This window comes from Pseudophryne corroboree, chromosome 8 (assembly GCF_028390025.1).
Source record: "Pseudophryne corroboree isolate aPseCor3 chromosome 8, aPseCor3.hap2, whole genome shotgun sequence".
In the NCBI taxonomy this organism is placed as follows: domain Eukaryota; kingdom Metazoa; phylum Chordata; class Amphibia; order Anura; family Myobatrachidae; genus Pseudophryne; species Pseudophryne corroboree.
In genome coordinates, this window is record NC_086451.1 from 408,670,200 (window position 1) to 408,690,034 (window position 19,835).

The 19,835-nt window shown below is 46.5% G+C and overlaps 1 protein-coding gene across 3 annotated transcripts in view; it reads right to left on the reverse strand.

Moving 5' to 3' along the window:
- Positions 1-675: 675 nt before the first annotated feature.
- Positions 676-19,835, reverse strand: part of B9D2 (B9 domain containing 2) — a 41,826-nt gene continuing 22,666 nt past the window's right edge. For all 3 annotated transcript variants that reach the window (XM_063935712.1, XM_063935713.1, XM_063935714.1), the window contains exons 2-4: positions 12,700-12,787; positions 2,172-2,297; positions 676-1,329 (exon numbers count right to left, since the gene is read on the reverse strand). In XM_063935712.1, the coding sequence (XP_063791782.1) occupies positions 1,016-1,329; positions 2,172-2,297; positions 12,700-12,787 (528 nt within the window). In that variant the 3' untranslated portion in view covers positions 676-1,015. The remainder of the gene's footprint in view (positions 1,330-2,171; positions 2,298-12,699; positions 12,788-19,835) is intronic.

Here is a 19,835-nt window from a genome sequence, read left to right on the forward strand (position 1 = left end):
AGGTAAAATGAGCAAAGATATTTGCCTGACTATTCCCCCGAACATCACTCGGAAAGGAATTACAGGTATCCCCAAATAAGTACAGAGGTCACATCTACCAAAGATCCCTGTAAAGAGAGATAGTGGACGCAGATAACTGCACAGGTTACAGTACTAATGCTTTACCCCCTGTGTACAGTATGTACCCTCACAAAGAAAAACCCTTTCAGTATCAATTATGAAACCAATTTTCCTTCATAGAAGCAGTAACACAACTAATCCTCCGTACAAATAAATGGGACTGTTATTTATTTTCTATAATAGCATACATCACTAATCCCTCCATATATAATCCCTGGCACTGGTATCAGGCTAGCACAGTAATTACCTGGATCAGACGCTGATTTTCATTTTAATTCATTAGATAGAAATGCTTCACTTTGATGGGATGACTGGTTCCTGGTGATTGGCTGCTTCCTTGCCTACACTGGTCCCGCCAACAAAATCCCCAACTCCGCTGTGTGTGGATTAATGGCTGTGCTTTCATTTGCTAAATACACGGAGGACTGGTGTAGGATTAATCTGTGAGATGTTTTTGAGGCGTGGATTGAAGGACATAGCTTTACAATAGTAGTATGGTATATGGAGGTTCTAGGTCAGGTTAGCGTAAGGATGAGAAACTACCAGAGTCTAGAGTTTTTCTTAAAATACAATTTATTATAAAACTGGTGTAAACGGATTTAAATTAAAAACATTTAAATATAAAACATGAAAATATAAAACGAGGAGAAAAGACCCTCTGTGCCAGTCCGGGTGGGGTGTATAAAATTCTCATATATAGTCTGTAAATAAAAGGCATTGGTCACACTGGGAATAAGGGCAACATACTTGATGCGAATGAAGAAATGTCACAGACAAAGGTATAGAAGGTAATACAATGATAATCGGTCAGATCTTCACCCAGGAGTTGCTCTTTGCTGATGGAGGTCTCACAGCCCCTGTGGCATTACACTGGAGGTGTCAGGATCACCCGTCACTAACATTCTACCCCATAACGCTCAAAGTTCCGAAGAATGACCGTGAGCTCCAGATGTACCTGCCCCATGCTTGTGGTCTGCAGGCGGTACCGGTCAGCACCCCCATATATGAGGCTTGGGGATTTCAGCTGCGGCCCTCCCCCAACAAACATCTGGGATATCTGCTCCTGCCAGGTCCCTATGGGTCTCCATGTAGGGCTCAGCAGAGAGTGGGTACCCGGAGAAGAGGGGATGTGCAGGAAGCTATAACCATACAGCTCATTCCGGCCAAAGGAGTCCTGGTGCCAGACCTGGAGATGGAGCTTAGGCCAACCTGGGAAGAGGAAATGGTTAGACTTTATTTTAAAAAGTGAATTAATCTAGCACTTGTGTATACAGACAAGTAGAAATCAGTCACAGAGGCTGTCCCTCCCACTGCAGGGTGGCAAAGATAGGAGGGAGCTATGGAACATGGGTCTGTCCCGCCCACTGCAGGGTGGCAAAGATAGGAGGGAGCTATGGAACATGGAAGTATGTCCCTCATACTACAGGGTGACCCAGACAGGAGGGAGCAATGGAACATGGGTCTGTCCCTCCAGCAGGGTGGCACAGACAGAAGGAAGCTATGGAACATGGGAGTCTGTCCCTCCCACTGCAGGGTGACATAGACAGAAGGGAGCTTTGGTACATGGGGTTTGTCCCTCCCTCTGCAGACCCCAAGGGACATACTTACATCTAGTATGAGGGACGTACTTCCATGTCCCATAGCAGACAGAAGGGAGCTATGGAACATGGAATTGTGTCCCTCATACTACAGGGTGACCCAGACAGAAGGGAGCTTTGGAACATGGGAGTCTGTCCCTCCAGCAGGCTGGTATAGCAGGATAAAGGCACCTGACATCATTCCTGCAGTCTCATGCTTGGAATCTGAGTACATTATAAACGGTTCTAGCCCTCTGTTATTTCAGTTTACACGACTGACCTAGACCAAGGGGATTCTCATCTTCAGATGACATATCACCTGATACACCGTGTCTTGGTGTTATTGAATATTATTTTCGGTCATGCCAATAAAACTGTACTGCCAATTCCCAATTCTACAGCAGGACTGTCACTGCCGCCTCTGCAGCAATACACGCGCAATGCCCAACACTGTGTAGGTCACTAGTATCTCACCTTGTAATCCTTTTGTAGCAAAATGTATGTCAATGGGGTGCGACCAGAATGCCATGTCCTCATTCTGGGGGTTGTCTACCTGTGTCTGACCTTCCACCACCCCAGAGAGTAACTTCCAGGCACCCCCTGAATAAAACAGAGCAAATAATTGTAGAGGGTTTACACAGACTTATAGAATTACAGGGAGGGGTTACATGGAGCAAAAGCAACAGGAGTTATTGAGAGGGATATAAAGTATAGTAGGATGTGTTACATGGAGTAATAGGATACATTTTAATAAAACATTATGGGTTATATGTAATAGAATCCGAGTTGAAAGTCCCGCAACTACGGCATCTCGGCTGCGATTACATTTAGCACAGTGTTTTATATTGAGGAGTAAATATATAAAGAAATATATCTAAATAACAATTTACATATAATAAATAAATGAAAATAAATATATAAACATTTAGGGAAAAGTAATACTGAACAATGGAGAGAGTTCTGGGTGGAAGACACATGGGGGGATATTCAATTGTTTGAAAAGTCAGTTGGGTGTCTGTATTTTCCTATCTGATAGACAGGAAAAAACAGACACCCAACCGACTTTTCAAACATTTGAATTCTCCCCATGGTGTAGTGGGAGAAAAGACTGATCTCCAGTTATCGGAAACATTTGTTGCTACACATATGGCACATCCAATTACTAAGTTTAGGGGGGCAATTCATTTTTCACCTGAGTTATATAGGTGTTGGGTAACATTCCTTCAATAACTAAAATGATCATTTCAAAACTGTATTTTGCATTTTCCCAGGTCGTCTTTGTTTGATATTCAGGTTTGGTTGGAAATGTGAAACAAATGCCACAAATCTGCAAAACTAGAAGTAGTGGGAGGAGTTATAAGGCATAATGGGAGGAATTGTAGAGAAAAGGAATATAGAATAAAGGTGGGTACACACTGCAGGTCAGGTAAACACTCGGAGCGATTAGCTGATCAGTGTGACCCCCGGACACACTGAGCTATGACCTTCCAATCCGACCGTGGCAGGAGCGTTTGTAGACGTTTATCGGCTAATTGTCCAGATGACATTGGGTGTTTGGCCTGATAATAAAATAGGTGTGTTCCCCGCTTAATAGGTGGCATTATATAGAGTGCGAATGTTAGGGATACAGTAAATAAGAATTTACTTACCGATAATTCTATTTCTCGTAGTCCGTAGTGGATGCTGGGAACTCCGTAAGGACCATGGGGAATAGCGGCTCCGCAGGAGACTGGGCACAAAAGTAAAAGCTTTAGGACTACCTGGTGTGCACTGGCTCCTCCCCCTATGACCCTCCTCCAAGCCTCAGTTAGGATACTGTGCCCGGACGAGCGTACACAATAAGGAAGGATTTTGAATCCCGGGTAAGACTCATACCAGCCACACCAATCACACCATATAACTTGTGATCTAAACCCAGTTAACAGTATGATAACATGAGGAGCCTCCAGAACAGATGGCTCACTACAACAAAAACCCGAATTTTTTGGCAACAATAACTATGTACAAGTATTGCAGACAATCCGCACTTGGGATGGGCGCCCAGCATCCACTACGGACTACGAGAAATAGAATTATCGGTAAGTAAATTCTTATTTTCTCTGACGTCCTAGTGGATGCTGGGAACTCCGTAAGGACCATGGGGATTATACCAAAGCTCCCAAACGGGCGGGAGAGTGCGGATGACTCTGCAGCACCGAATGAGAGAACTCCAGGTCCTCCTTAGCCAGGGTATCAAATTTGTAGAATTTTACAAACGTGTTTTCCCCTGACCACGTAGCTGCTCTGCAAAGTTGTAAAGCCGAGACCCCTCGGGCAGCCGCCCAAGATGAGCCCACCTTCCTTGTGGAATGGGCATTGACAGATTTTGGCTGTGGCAGGCCTGCCACAGAATGTGCAAGCTGAATTGTACTACAAATCCAACGAGCAATAGTCTGCTTAGAAGCAGGAGCACCCAGCTTGTTGGGTGCATACAATATAAACAGCGAGTCAGATTTTCTGACTCCAGCCGTCCTGGAAACATATATTTTCAGGGCCCTGACTACATCCAGTAACTTGGAATCCTCCAAGTCCCCCGTAGCCGCAGGCACCACAATAGGTTGGTTTAGGTGAAACGCTGAAACCACCTTAGGGAGTAATTGAGGGCGAGTCCTCAATTCCGCCCTATCCGAATGAAAAATCAGGTAAGGGCTTTTATAGGATAAAGCCGCCAATTCTGATACGCGCCTGGCTGAAGCCAGGGCCAACAGCCTTACCACTTTCCATGTGAGATATTTTAAATCCACTGTGGCAAGTGGTTCGAACCAATGAGATTTTAGGAATCCCAAAACCACATTGAGATCCCAGGGTGCCACTGGAGGCACAAAGGGCGGCTGTATATGCAGTACCCCCTTTACAAAAGTCTGGACTTCAGGAACTGAAGCCAATTCTTTCTGGAAGAAAATCGACAAGGCCGAAATTTGAACCTTAATGGATCCTAATTTTAGGTCCATGGACAGTCCTGTTTGCAGGAAATGCAGGAAACGACCTAGTTGAAATTCCTCTGTCGGGGCCTTCCTGGCCTCGCACCACGCAACATATTTCCTCCAAATACGGTGATAATGTTGTGCAGTTACATCCTTCCTGGCTTTGATCAGGGTAGGAATGACTTCATCTGGAATGCCTTTTTCCTTCAGGATTCGGCGTACAACCGCCATGCCGTCAAACGCAGCCGCGGTAAGTCTTGGAACAGACAGGGTCCTTGCTGAAGCAGGTCCCTTCTTAGAGGTAGAGGCCACGGATCCTCCGTGAGCATCTCTTGAAGTTCCGGGTACCAAGTCCTTCTTGGCCAATCCGGAGCCACGAGTATAGTTCTTACTCCTCTCCGTCTTATAATCCTCAGTACCTTGGGTATGAGAGGCAGAGGAGGAAACACATAAACTGACTGGTACACCCACGGTGTTACCAGAGCGTCCACCGCTATTGCCTGAGGGTCCCTTGACCTGGCGCAATACCTGTCTAGTTTTTTGTTGAGGCGGGACGCCATCATGTCCACCTTTAGTTTTTCCCAATGGTTTACAATCAATTGGAAGACTTCTGGATGAAGTCCCCACTCTCCCGGGTGGAGATCGTGTTTGCTGAGAAAATCTGCTTCCCAGTTGTCCACTCCGGGAATGAACACTGCTGACAGTGCTATCACATGATTTTCCGCCCAGCGAAGAATCCTTGCAGCTTCTGCCATCGCTCTCCTGCTTCTTGTGCCGCCCTGTCTGTTTACGTGGGCGACTGCCGTGATGTTGTCCGACTGGATCAACACCGGCTGACCCTGAAGCAGAGGCCTTGCTTGACTTAGGGCATTGTAAATGGCCCTTAGTTCCAGGATATTTATGTGAAATGACGTTTCCATGCTTGACCACAAGCCCTGGAAATTTCTTCCCTGTGTGACCGCTCCCCAGCCTCTCAGGCTGGCATCCGTGGTTACCAGGACCCAGTCCTGAATGCCGAATCTGCGGCCCTCTAGAAGATGAGCACTCTGCAACCACCACAGGAGAGACACCCTTGTCCTCGGAGACAGGGTTATCCGCTGATGCATCTGAAGATGCGATCCGGACCATTTGTCCAGCAGATCCCACTGAAAAGTTCTTGCGTGGAATCTGCCGAATGGAATCGCTTCGTAAGAAGCCACCATTTTTCCCAGGACCCTTGTGCATTGATGCACTGACACTTGGCCTGGTTTTAGGAGGTTCCTGACTAGCTCGGATAACTCCCTGGCTTTCTCCTCCGGGAGAAACACCTTTTTCTGGACTGTGTCCAGAATCATCCCTAGGAACAACAGACGTGTCGTCGGAATCAGCTGCGATTTTGGAATATTTAGAATCCACCCGTGCTGTCGTAGCACTACTTGAGATAGTGCTACTCCGACCTCTAACTGTTCCCTGGACCTTGCCCTTATCAGGAGATCGTCCAAGTAAGGGATAATTAAGACGCCTTTTCTTCGAAGAAGAATCATCATTTCGGCCATTACCTTGGTAAAGACCCGGGGTGCCGTGGACAATCCAAACGGCAGCGTCTGAAACTGATAATGACAGTTCTGTACCACAAACCTGAGGTACCCTTGGTGAGAAGGGCAAATTGGGACATGGAGGTAAGCATCCTTGATGTCCAGAGACACCATTTAGTCCCCTTCTTCCAGGTTCGCTATCACTGCTCTGAGTGACTCCATCTTGAATTTGAACCTTTGTATGTAAGTGTTCAAGGATTTCAGATTTAGAATAGGTCTCACCGAGCCGTCCGGCTTCGGTACCACAACCAGCGTGGAATAATACCCCTTTCCCTGTTGTAGGAGGGGTACCTTGATTATCACCTGCTGGGAATACAGCTTGTGAATGGCTTCCAATACCGCCTCCCTGTCGGAGGGAGACGTTGGTAAAGCAGACTTCAGGAACCGGCGAGGGGGAGACGTCTCGAATTCCAATTTGTACCCCTGAGATACTACCTGCAGGATCCAGGGGTCCACTTGCGAGTGAGCCCACTGCGCGCTGAAAATCTTGAGACGGCCCCCCACCGTGCCTGAGTCCGCTTGTAAGGCCCCAGCGTCATGCTGAGGACTTGGCAGAAGCGGGAGAGGGCTTCTGTTCCTGGGAAGAGGCTGCCTGATGCAGTCTTTTTCCCCTTCCTCTACCCCGGGGCAGAAATGAGTGGCCTTTTGCCCGCTTGCCCTTATGGGGACGAAAGGACTGAGCCTGAAAAGACGGTGTCTTTTTCTGCTGAGAGGTGACCTGGGGTAAAAAGGTGGATTTCCCAGCCGTTGCCGTGGCCACCAGGTCCGATAGACCAACCCCAAATAACTCCTCCCCTTTATACGGCAATACTTCCATATGCCGTTTGGAATCCGCATCACCTGACCACTGTCGCGTCCATAACCCTCTTCTGGCAGAAATGGACAGCGCACTTACTCTTGATGCCAGAGTGCAAATATCCCTCTGTGCATCACGCATATATAGAAATGCATCCTTTAAATGCTCTATAGTCAATAATATACTGTCCCTGTCCAGGGTATCAATATTTTCAGTCAGGGAATCCGACCAAGCCACCCCAGCACTGCACATCCAGGCTGAGGCGATTGCTGGTCGCAGTATAACACCAGTATGTGTGTATATACTTTTTAGGATATTTTCCAGCTTCCTATCAGCTGGTTCCTTGAGGGCGGCCGTATCCGGAGACGGTAACGCCACTTGTTTTGATAAGCGTGTGAGCGCTTTATCTACCCTAGGGGGTGTTTCCCAACGCGCCCTAACCTCTGGCGGGAAAGGGTATAATGCCAATAATTTTTTAGAAATTATCAGTTTTTTATCGGGGGAAACCCACGCTTCATCACACACCTCATTTAATTCATCTGATTCAGGAAAAACTACGGGTAGTTTTTTTTTTACACCCCACATAATACCCTTTTTTGTGGTACTTGTAGTATCAGAAATGTTCAAAACCTCCTTCATTGCCGTGATCATGTAACGTGTGGCCCTACTGGAAATCACGTTTGTTTCCTCACCGTCGACACTGGAGTCAGTGTCCGTGTCTGGGTCTGTGTCGACCATCTGAGGTAACGGGCGCTTTAGAGCCCCTGACGGTGTTTGAGACGCCTGGACCGGTACTAACTGATTTGCCGGCTGTCTCATGTCGTCAACAGTCTTTTGTAAAGTGCTGACGCTATCACGTAATTCCTTCCATAAGACCATCCAGTCAGGTGTCGACTCCCTAGGGGGTGACATCACTATTACAGGCAATTGCTCCGCCTCCACACAATTTTCCTCCTCATACATGTCGACACAAACGTACCGACACACAGCACACACACAGGGAATGCTCTGATAGAGGACAGGACCCCACTAGCCCTTTGGGGAGACAGAGGGAGAGTTTGCCAGCACATACCAGAGCGCTATATATAATGTATAGGGACAACCTTATATAAGTGTTTCTCCCTAATATAGCTGCTGTATAGATTCTTATGCCAATTTAGTGCCCCCCCCCTCTCTTGTTTTACCCTGTTTCTGTAGTGCAGGACTGCAGGGGAGAGTCAGGGAGACGTCCTTCCAGCGGAGCTGTGAGGGAAAATGGCGCTTGTGTGCTGAGGAGATAGGCTCCGCCCCCTTCTCGGCGGCCTTTCTCCCGCTTTTTTAAGGAAAACTGGCAGGGGTTAAATGCATCCATATAGCCCAGGAGCTATATGTGATGTATTTTTCGCCATCTAAGGTGTTTTTATTGCGTCTCAGGGCGCCCCCCCCCCAGCGCCCTGCACCCTCAGTGACCGGAGTGTGAAGTGTGCTGAGAGCAATGGCGCACAGCTGCGGTGCTGTGCGCTACCTTATTGAAGACAGGACGTCTTCTGCCGCCGATTTTCCGGACCTCTTCTGTTTTCTGGCTCTGTAAGGGGGCCGGCGGCGCGGCTCTGGGACCTATCCATGGCTGGGCCTGTGATCTGTCCCTCTGGAGCTAATGTCCAGTAGCCTAAGAAGCCCAATCCACTCTGCACGCAGGTGAGTTCGCTTCTTCTCCCCTTAGTCCCTCGATGCAGTGAGCCTGTTGCCAGCAGGACTCACTGAAAATAAAAAACCTAACTTGAACTTTTTCACTAAGCAGCTCAGGAGAGCCACCTAGTGTGCACCCTTCTCGTTCAGGCACAAAAATCTAACTGAGGCTTGGAGGAGGGTCATAGGGGGAGGAGCCAGTGCACACCAGGTAGTCCTAAAGCTTTTACTTTTGTGCCCAGTCTCCTGCGGAGCCGCTATTCCCCATGGTCCTTACGGAGTTCCCAGCATCCACTAGGACGTCAGAGAAATAGGAGTTATAGAAAAGCGAGTATGCATGTGTTCTAGGGATAGGTTACGTAGCGTAAGGTAAGAAAGGGTTGTATGGAATAATAGTATTGTACAGAGGGACGGATTATAAGGAATAATAAAGATAGGGAAGCAGATATGGAATAATAAAGCTATAGAGAGGCGTGTATAAAATATATTGGAATATGTAGCAATAATAGGAGGTTATGGAGAGGGAGTATAGGGAATAACATGTTTTACATTTCCATGTATTGTATGACACATCGGGAAGCGGTTATGTGACCAGGTCGAGAGACAATACCCACACCGAAATCCCGAGCAGGGGCAAGCCCGACAGTCGTCATGCCAACTAACAGAGTCTATTCCCACTCCTGAGTGTCCACAACACCCATAGAGTGGGAATAGAACCTGTAGCGAGTCCGCTGCGTGGCGGGGTCGGTATGCTGACCTCCGGAATCCCTGCCGCCAGTCTCCCAATAACAACCCGACACATCTATTCGCACATGTAAAAGTGGTAAATGTGGGAATAATTCAATTGTCTAAAACGGAGCAATTCAATTGCTGCTCTGTTTAGACGCCAGGACTTTATACGGGATTAGCCACTATTCATGGCTAAATCCCACCTACATGGGTGCGTATAAAGCAATGAGCGCCTGATCAAAGCAACAATTGAATTGTTGTGATGGGTACCCAAAAAAACATTTGAATAGCACCTTTTGTGTTTTATACTATTGTAAATCAATTTGTGGTCTCAGTCTTAGCCCATTGGGAGTTGGCCAAATTTTCTTAAGTTAGTGTTTCACTGTTATGAGGTCTATTTAAATGAAGTTGGAACTGCCGTCTATTCAATGGGGCTGCCGTTTTTCCGACTTGACGGCAATTCCGTCCCGTCGGAAAACACGTGGATTGGTGGATTAGCCGTGGATCCACGTGTTTTGTCAGATTTGTGGGCAAATCCGACAGGTTTTAGTCCCATTTTCGACAAGTCAATCCGACTTTAAAAAAAGTCGGATTGACATTGTCGAGAACGGGCAAAACCAGTCGGATTTGCCCGAAAATTAAATACAGCATTGTCGGATCCTCTGTCAAAGAGGATCCGACATGCATTGAATAGACCCCTATATATGCTATTAGCAAAGATGATCACAGTGTTGTGCGCTACACTCTGCTCTGATAAACCTGTAGCAGTGCTGTCCAAGTATTTACATGTAGACAGCTGCATATACACATACATGGTAACTTCACAGTCAGGAGCTCAATACCATTTAAAAAAGCTGTGATTTGAAAAGATGAGGGTATTTTTCAGGGATATTGAATGGGAAGGTTTGTTTTTAGGAAAAAATACTACGGAGAAATGGGAGGTACTAAAATTCCTGCTAGCTAAAAATACTCTCAAATTAATTCCTACGAGCAGCAAAAAAAAAAAAAAAAAAAAAGGAATAAAAATCACAAACCGATGTGGCTTAACAAAAAGATAAAGGAACTTATGGGCAAGAAAAGGCGAGCATTTAAAAAATACAAATCTGACAGGGAAGCAGAGTCATTTCAGCACTATAAGGAATGTAACAAATTATGCAAAAAGGAAATAAGTAGAAACTGAAAAACTAGTAGCAAAGGAAAGCAAAGCGAATCCCAAAAAATTATTTAAATACATTAATAGCAAGAGATTAAAGAAGGAGAGTGTAGGCCCTTTAAAAGACAAGTTGGGAGTCTTAAGCAAAAATGATAATGACATAGCGGACACACTAAATTAGTTTTTTTCAACAGTATTTACTAGAGATGACCCTATTCAGGGACTAACACATAATCTCAATAATGAGAATATCCCACTGATAGGTACTTATTTAAGCGAGGAAGTAGTCTGTGACCGATTAAAACATTTAAAGATTAATAAGTCACCAGGTCCCAATGGTATTCACCCAAGGGTTCTAATGGAGCTTCACTCTGAACTTGCAAAACCGCTATTTTTGATCTTTAAGGATTCAGTAATATCAGGTATGGTTCCCAAAGACTGGCGTATAGCAGAAGTAGTGCCTATATTCAAAAAGGGAAGTAAAGCTGAACCAGGTAATTATAGACCAGTTAGTCTAACATCTATAGTGGGGAAAGTACTGGAAGGTATTCTATGAGATAGTATTCAGAAGTTCCTTGAAGCCAATAAGGTCATTAAAAGGAATCAACATGGGATTATGAAGGACAGATCCCGTCAAACCAACTTACTTGGCTTTTATGAAACAGTAAGCGCAAACCTAGATCAGGGTAAAGAGGTGGATGTAATCTTTTTAGATTTTGCCAAAGCATTTGACACTGTACCACACACGAGACTTATCTACAAGCTACAAGAAACAGGGCTAGGAAGCACAATATGCACTTGGGTCAAAAACTGGTTAGATAATAGGGAGCAGGGCGTTGTGGTTAATGGATCATTTTCAAATTGGACTGAAGTGCTAAGTGGTGTGCCGCAAGGCTCAGTATTAGGACCGCTATTGTTCAATATTTTCATTAACGACCCAACAGAAGGTCTAGAGAGCATGGTGTCAATTTTTGCAGATGATACCAAATTGTGTAAAGTTATAAATGCGGAGGGGGATGCTGAGTCGCTTCAGAACGACTTAGTTAAATTAGAAGCTTGGGCAGCGAAATGGAGAATGTGATTCAATACAGACAAGTGTAAGGTAATGCACTGTGGTAACAAGAACAAAAATAACACCTACCTACTAAATGGGGTAAAATTAGGGGATTCTGTACTGGAAAAGGACTTAGGTGTCCTCATAGATAGCAAACTAAGCAGTAGTACCCAAAGTAGGACTGCAGCAAAGAAGGCTAATAAAACAGGGAATTGATGCTAGGGACGAGAGTATTATACTCCCGTTATATAAATCACTTGTGAGGCCACACCTTGAATACTGTGTACAATTCTGGGCACCATACTACAAAAAGGATATCCTGGAGCTAGAAAAGGTTCAGAGGCGGGCGACCAAACTAATAAAGGGTATGGAGACGCTGGAATACAAGGAAAGGCTTGCAAGACTAGGCATGTTTACACTGGAAAAGAGGAGTTTAAGAGGGGACATGATCAACATTTAAAAATATATAAGGGGACAATATACAGATCTTGCGCAGGACCTGTTTTTGGCTAGATCAACACAGAGAAGTCGTGGACACTCGCTCAGGTTAGAGGAGATTCCGCACAATACGGCGTAAAGGCTTTTTTACGGTAAGGACGATACGTGTTTGGAATTCCCTGCCTGAGGGAGTTGTAATGGCCGACTCAGTCAACACCTTTAAGAATGGGTTAGATAAATTCCTAATGGATAAGGATATCCAGGGTTACGGTGCATAGTCACGCACTATGGTTATTATAAAAAAAGAGGGGTAAAACGTAACGGCAGTCATCAACATCAGTCAAAATTTTATACAAAATAATAGTGCATAGGAGACCACAAATAGGTTGAACTCGATGGACAATTGTCTTTTTTCAACCTTAGATACTATGTTACTATGTATGTTTTCTATGTAAACAAAAACAGTCTAATTGAATAAGTTACTGAATGGGAGACATGGGACAAATACAGTTTCTAAAGGAATTCAAAACACCAGGATGAGGGACAGTAATATGTAATAAGTATTGATTGTTTTTACTGATACGAATAAGGAATTACTTGCATCCAGATTATAAGGGATGGAGATACCTGTGTGTACACCCCACTTGCAAAACAGGCTGTGCTGGGGAAAGCCACTGGCTCCAATGATCTGTCCAATAATGTGGACCTCTGACATCTGTGACAAGAATAACAGGTGTAAAGTCAGTGGACTACTCCTGATCAGCAACAGCACAGTGGTTATTCAGAGAATGATGCACCAATAACAGTTGTATCACACACCCGCGTGCCTATGGCACATCACCATTCCTGCCACAGATCTTCATACATATACTTCGCCCCTACCATTTAGCTGAACTCCATTAACCGTGACCCATAATTCATTCACCCTTCTCTTGCACTCCTATATTCTGTTCCGTAATACATTGCCAATCTCAGCCTCGTTCCATTATCACATTCCTCTGCCTGCAATGCACCTCATTACGAATTCTACAGATGGAGCCTCCGTTATCTTTGCTGTTTCTCCGAATAAACTGAGGTTTAGTCGCACCTAGGCGATAGCTTAGGTTGCTGAGTTCATGCACGGATATGCGCGTTGAGGCACGACTACATACTCAGCATGCAATACACATCTCCACCACTGCGTGGCTAATGCTCCACTAATCCAGTACTTTAGAGCGAATAGCGGTGGATTGATTTACAAGCTCTGGCAAATGGTCAGTGACAACTGTAATGTTAATGTACTGTATACTGTACACACAGACCAATGGCCAGAGTCAATATAAAAAAAATGTGTTTATACGGACGCAAACGAATGTGTTAAAACAGTTATCCATTGCCGTGTTACTGTATGTGAGCATCCAAGTCCCGTAGACAAAGCAATTGCATACAGACGCAACTAATGTGTATAAGCAATAATGTAGTTCATGGACGTAAACGTATGTACCGTGTTCTGCGTTATGAGCGTCCAAGTCCTGTAACGGCATACACAAACAACAATGGGGAGGGATCACTGCTTACAGTACATTTATCATGAAGCGTCGTGCCCGAGTGGTAAAGTGTGCCGCTTCCCATACTAAGAGTCCAGGGTTTGATTCCCACAGTGCAAGTACATGTTTGTTTTTTCCTGACACTTTATTAATTTTCTGTTATGTAAGCCCTCAGCTATGGAGCCAGCGATGGCATCAGTTGTGCAAGAGTCAGGGCAATGCTGAAGGAGCGTCTAAATGCCCTAGCTAAAATACACAGGGGCGATAGGGACAAGCGAGCTCTATGCACATTACGATACACCAGACTCAATCGCATAGCAAGTTGACAAAGTGGCTGCCGCCCTTGACCCTGCACCTCTCGGAAGCCCTCAGCTATGGAGCCAGCGACGGCATCAGTTTTGCAAGAGTCAGGGCAATGCTGAAGGAGCGTCTAAATCCCCTAGCTAAACTACACAGGGGCGATAGGGTTGAGGGCTTCCAAGAGGCAAGGGGTCACGGGTGGTAGCCATTTCAATAGAGTCTGGCCTGCTACAGTATTGTATGTGTACCCTACGGTGCATAGAGCTCACTTATCCTCATAGCTGCTGTGTATTTTAGATACGCTCCTGCAGCTTTGCCCTGATTTATGTAAAAATAAGAATTTACTTACCGATAATTCTATTTCTCGGAGTCCGTAGTGGATGCTGGGGTTCCTGAAAGGACCATGGGGAATAGCGGCTCCGCAGGAGACAGGGCACAAAAAGTAAAGCTTTAGGATCAGGTGGTGTGCACTGGCTCCTCCCCCTATGACCCTCCTCCAAGCCTCAGTTAGGATACTGTGCCCGGACGAGCGTACACAATAAGGAAGGATTTTGAATCCCGGGTAAGACTCATACCAGCCACACCAATCACACTGTACAACCTGTGATCTGAACCCAGTTAACAGTATGATAACAGCGGAGCCTCTGAAAAGATGGCTCACAACAATAATAACCCGATTTTTGTAACTATGTACAAGTATTGCAGATAATCCGCACTTGGGATGGGCGCCCAGCATCCACTACGGACTCCGAGAAATAGAATTATCGGTAAGTAAATTCTTATTTTCTCTATCGTCCTAGTGAATGCTGGGGTTCCTGAAAGGACCATGGGGATTATACCAAAGCTCCCAAACGGGCGGGAGAGTGCGGATGACTCTGCAGCACCGAATGAGAGAACTCCAGGTCCTCCTTAGCCAGGGTATCAAATTTGTAGGATTTTACAAACGTGTTTGCCCCTGACTAAGTAGCCGCTCGGCAAAGTTGTAAAGCCGAGACCCCTCGGGCAGCCGCCCAAGATGAGCCCACCTTCCTTGTGGAATGGGCATTTACATATTTTGGCTGTGGCAGGCCTGCCACAGAATGTGCAAGCTGAATTGTATTACACATCCAACTAGCAATAGTCTGCTTAGAAGCAAGAGCACCCAGTTTGTTGGGTGCATACAGGATAACAGCAAGTCAGTTTTCCTGACTCCAGCCGTTCTGGAACCTATATTTTCAGGGCCCTGACAACATCTAGCAACTTGGAGTCCTCCAAGTCCCTAGTAGGCGCAAGGCACCACAATAAGCTGGTTCAGGTGAAACACTGACACCACCTTAGGGAGAGAACTGGGGATGAGTCCGCAGCTCTGCCCTGTCCGAATGGACAAACAGATATGGGCTTTTTTGAGAAAAAAAACCACCAATTTGACACTCGCCTGGCCCAGGCCAGGGCCAAGAGCATGGTCACTTTTCATGTGAGATGCTTCAAATCCACAGATTTGACTGGTTTTAAACCAATGTGATTTGAGGAATCCCAGAACTACGTTGAGATCCCACAGTGCCACTGGAGGCACAAAAGGGGGTTGTATATGCAATACTCCCTTGACAAACTTCTGGACTTCAGGAACTGAAGCCAATTCTTTCTGGAAGAAAATCGACAGGGCCGAAATTTGAACCTTAATGGACCCCAATTTGAGGCCCATAGACACTCCTGTTTGCAGGAAATGCAGGAATCGACCGAGTTGAAATTTCTTCGTGGGGCCTTCCTGGCCTCACACCACGCAACATATTTTCGCCACATGTGGTGATAATGTTGTGCGGTCACCTCCTTCCTGGCTTTGACCAGGGTAGGAATGACCTCTTCCGGAATGCCTTTTTCCCTTAGGATCCGGCGTTCCACCGCCATGCCGTCAAACGCAGCTGCGGTAAGTCTTGGAACAGACATGGTACTTGCTGAAGCAAGTCCCTTCTTAGCGGCAGAGGCCATAAGTCCTCTGTGAGCATCTCTTGAAGTTCCGGGTACCAAGTCCTTCTTGGCCAATCCGGAGCCATGAGTATAGTTCTTACTCCTCTACGTCTTATAATTCTCAGTACCTTAGGTATGAGAAGCAGAGGAGGGAACACATACACCGACTGGTACACCCACGGTGTTACCAGAACGTCCACAGCTATTGCCTGAGGGTCTCTTGACCTGGCGCAATACCTGTCCCGTTTTTTGTTCAGACGGGACGCCATCATGTCCACCTTTGGTATTTCCCAACGGTTCACAATCATGTGGAAAAACTTCCCGATGAAGTTTCCACTCTCCCGGGTGGAGGTCGTGCCTGCTGAGGAAGTCTGCTTCCCAGTCTCCATTCCCGGAATGAAACACTGCTGACAGTGCTATCACATGATTTTCCGCCCAGCGAAAAGTCCTTGCAGTTTTACGTGGGCGACTGCCGTGATGTTTTTCCCACTGGATCAATACCGGCTGACCTTGAAGCAGAGGTCTTGCTAAGCTTAGAGCATTATAAAATTACCCTTAGCTCCAGTATATTTATGTGGAGAAAAGTCTCCAGACTTGATCACACTCCCTGGAAATTTTTTCCTTGTGTGACTGCTCCCCAGCCTCTCGGGCTGGCCTCCGTGGTCACCAGCATCCAATCCTGAATGCCGAATCTGCGGCCCTCTAGAAGATGAGCACTCTGTAACCACCACAGGAGAGACACCCTTGTCCTTGGATATAGGGTTATCCGCTGATGCATCTGAAGATGCGATCCGGACCATTTGTCCAGCAGATCCCACTGAAAAGTTCTTGCGTGAAATCTGCCGAATGGAATTGCTTCGTAGGAAGCCACCATTTTTACCAGGACCCTTGTGCATTGATGCACTGACACTTTTCCTGGTTTTAGGAGGTTCCTGACTAGCTCGGATAACTCCCTGGCTTTCTCTTCCGGGAGAAACACCTTTTTCTGGACTGTGTCCAGAATCATCCCTAGGCACAGCAGACGTGTCGTCGGGATCAGCTGCGATTTTGGAATATTTAGAATCCACCCGTGCTGTTGTAGCAGTATCCGAGATAGTGCTACTCCGACCTCCAACTGTTCCCTGGACTTTGCCCTTATCAGGAGATCGTCCAAGTAAGGGATAATTAAGACGCCTTTTCTTCGAAGAAGAATCATCATTTCGGCCATTACCTTGGTAAAGACCCGGGGTGCCGTGGACAATCCAAACGGCAGCGTCTGAAACTGATAGTGACAGTTCTGTACCACGAACCTGAAGTACCCTTAGTGAGAAGGGCAAATTTGGGACATGGAGGTAAGCATCCCTGATGTCCCGGGACACTATATAGTCCCCTTCTTCCTGGTTCGTTATCACTGCTCTGAGTGACTCCATCTTGATTTGAACCTTTGTAAGTGTTCAAATTTTTTAGATTTAGAATAGGTCTCACCTAGCCTTCTGGCTTCAGTACCACAATATAGTGTGGAATAATACCCCTTTCCTTGTTGTAGGAGGGGTAATTTGATTATCACCTGCTGGGAATACAGCTTGTGAATTGTTTCCCATACTGCCTCCTTGTCGGAGGGAGACCTTGGTAAAGCAGACTTCAGGAGCCTGCGAGGGGGAAACGTCTCGACATTCCAATCTGTACCCCTGGGATACTACTTGTAGGATCCAGGGGTCCTGTACGGTCCCAGCGTCATGCTGAGAGCTTGGCAGAAGCGGTGGAAGGCTTCTGTTCCTGGGAATGGGCTGCCTGCTGCAGTCTTCTTCCCTTTCCTCTATCCCTGGGCAGATATGACTCTTATAGGGACGAAAGGACTGAGGCTGAAAAGACGGTGTCTTTTTCTGCAGAGATGTGACTTAGGGTAAAAACGGTGGATTTTCCAGCAGTTGCCGTGGCCACCAGGTCCGATGGACCGACCCCAAATAACTCCTCTTCCTTTATACGGCAATACACCTTTGTGCCGTTTGGAATCTGCATCACCTGACCACTGTCGTGTCCATAAACATCTTCTGGCAGATATGGACATCGCACTTACTCTTGATGCCAGAGTGCAAATATCCCTCTGTGCATCTCGTATATATAGAAATGCATCCTTTAAATGCTCTATAGTCAATAAAATACTGTCCCTGTCAAGGGTATCAATATTTTTAGTCAGGGAATCCGACCAAGCCACCCCAGCTCTGCACATCCAGGCTGAGGCGATCGCTGGTCGCAGTATAACACCAGTATGTGTGTATATACTTTTTATGATATTTTCCAGCCTCCTGTCAGCTGGCTCCTTGAGGACGGCCCTATCTATAGACGGTACCGCCACTTGTTTTGATAAGCGTGTGAGCGCCTTATCCACCCTAAGGGGTGTTTCCCACCGCGCCCTAACTTCTGGCGGGAAAGGGTATACCGCCAATAATTTTCTATCGGGGGGAACCCACGCATCATCACACACTTCATTTAATTTATCTGATTCAGGAAAAACTACAGGTAGTTTTTTCACATCCCACATAATACCCTCTTTTGTGGTACTTGTAGTATCAGAAATATGTAACACCTCCTTCATTGCCCTTAACAAGTAACGTGTGGCCCTAAAGGGAAATACGTTTGTTTCTTCACCGTCGACACTGAAATCAGTGTCCGTGTCTGTGTCTGTCGACCGACTGAGGTAAAAGGACGTTTTAACGCCCCTGACGGTGTTTGAGACGCCTGGACAGGTACTAATTTGTTTGCCAGCCGTCTCATGTCGCCAACCGACCTTGCAGCGTGTTGACATTATCACGTAATTCCATAAATAAGCCATCCATTCCGGTGTCGACTCCCTAGAGAGTGACATCACCATTACAGGCAATTTGCTCCGCCTCCTCACCAACATCGTCCTCATACATGTCGACACACACGTACCGACATATAGCACACACACACAGGGAATGCTCTGATAGAGGACAGGACCCCACTAGCCCCTTGGGGAGACAGAGGGAGAGTTTGCCAGCACACACCAAAACGCTATATTTTACAGGGATAGCCTTATAATAAGTGCTCCCTTATAGCTGCTTTTATAAAATCACAATTTCGCCAAATTTTGCCCCCCCTCTCTTGATTTAACCCTGTTTCTGTAGTGCAGTGCAGGGGAGAGCCTGGGAGCCTTCCTGACCAGCGGAACTGTGTGAGGAAATGGCGCTGTGTGCTGAGGAGATAGGCCCCGCCCCCTTTTCGGCGGGCTCGTCTCCCGCTTAAAAATGGATTCTGGCAGGGGTTAAATATCTCCATATAGCCCCGGAGGCTATATGTGAGGTATTTTTTGCCAAAAAAAGGATTTTCATTGCTGCCCAGGGCGCCCCCCCCCAGCGCCCTGCACCCTCAGTGACTGCCGTGTGAAGTGTGCTGAGAGCAATGGCGCACAGCTGCAGTGCTGTGCGCTACCTTAAGAAGACTGAGGAGTCTTCTGCCGCCGATTCTGGACCTTCTTCTCTTTTCAGCATCTGCAAGGGGGCCGGCGGCGAGGCTCCGGTGACCATCCAGGCTGTACCTGTGATCGTCCCTCTGGAGCTAATGTCCAGTAGCCAAAGAAGCCAATCCATCCTGCACGCAGGTGAGTTCACTTCTTCTCCCCTAAGTCCCTCGATGCAGTGATCCTGTTGCCAGCAGGACTCACTGTAAAATAAAAAACCTAAGCTAAACTTTTCTAAGCAGCTCTTTAGGAGAGCCACCTAGATTGCACCCTTCTCGGCCGGGCACAAAAACCTAACTGAGGCTTGGAGGAGGGTCATAGGGGGAGGAGCCAGTGCACACCACCTGATCCTAAAGCTTTACTTTTTGTGCCCTGTCTCCTGCGGAGCCGCTATTCCCCATGGTCCTTTCAGGAACCCCAGCATCCACTAGGACGATAGAGAAACTTGTGTGCACACTTCTACTGAATGTGAAGGTATAGTACAATAGATACAAAAAAAGAGGATTTTGGTACTTACCGATAAATCCATTTCT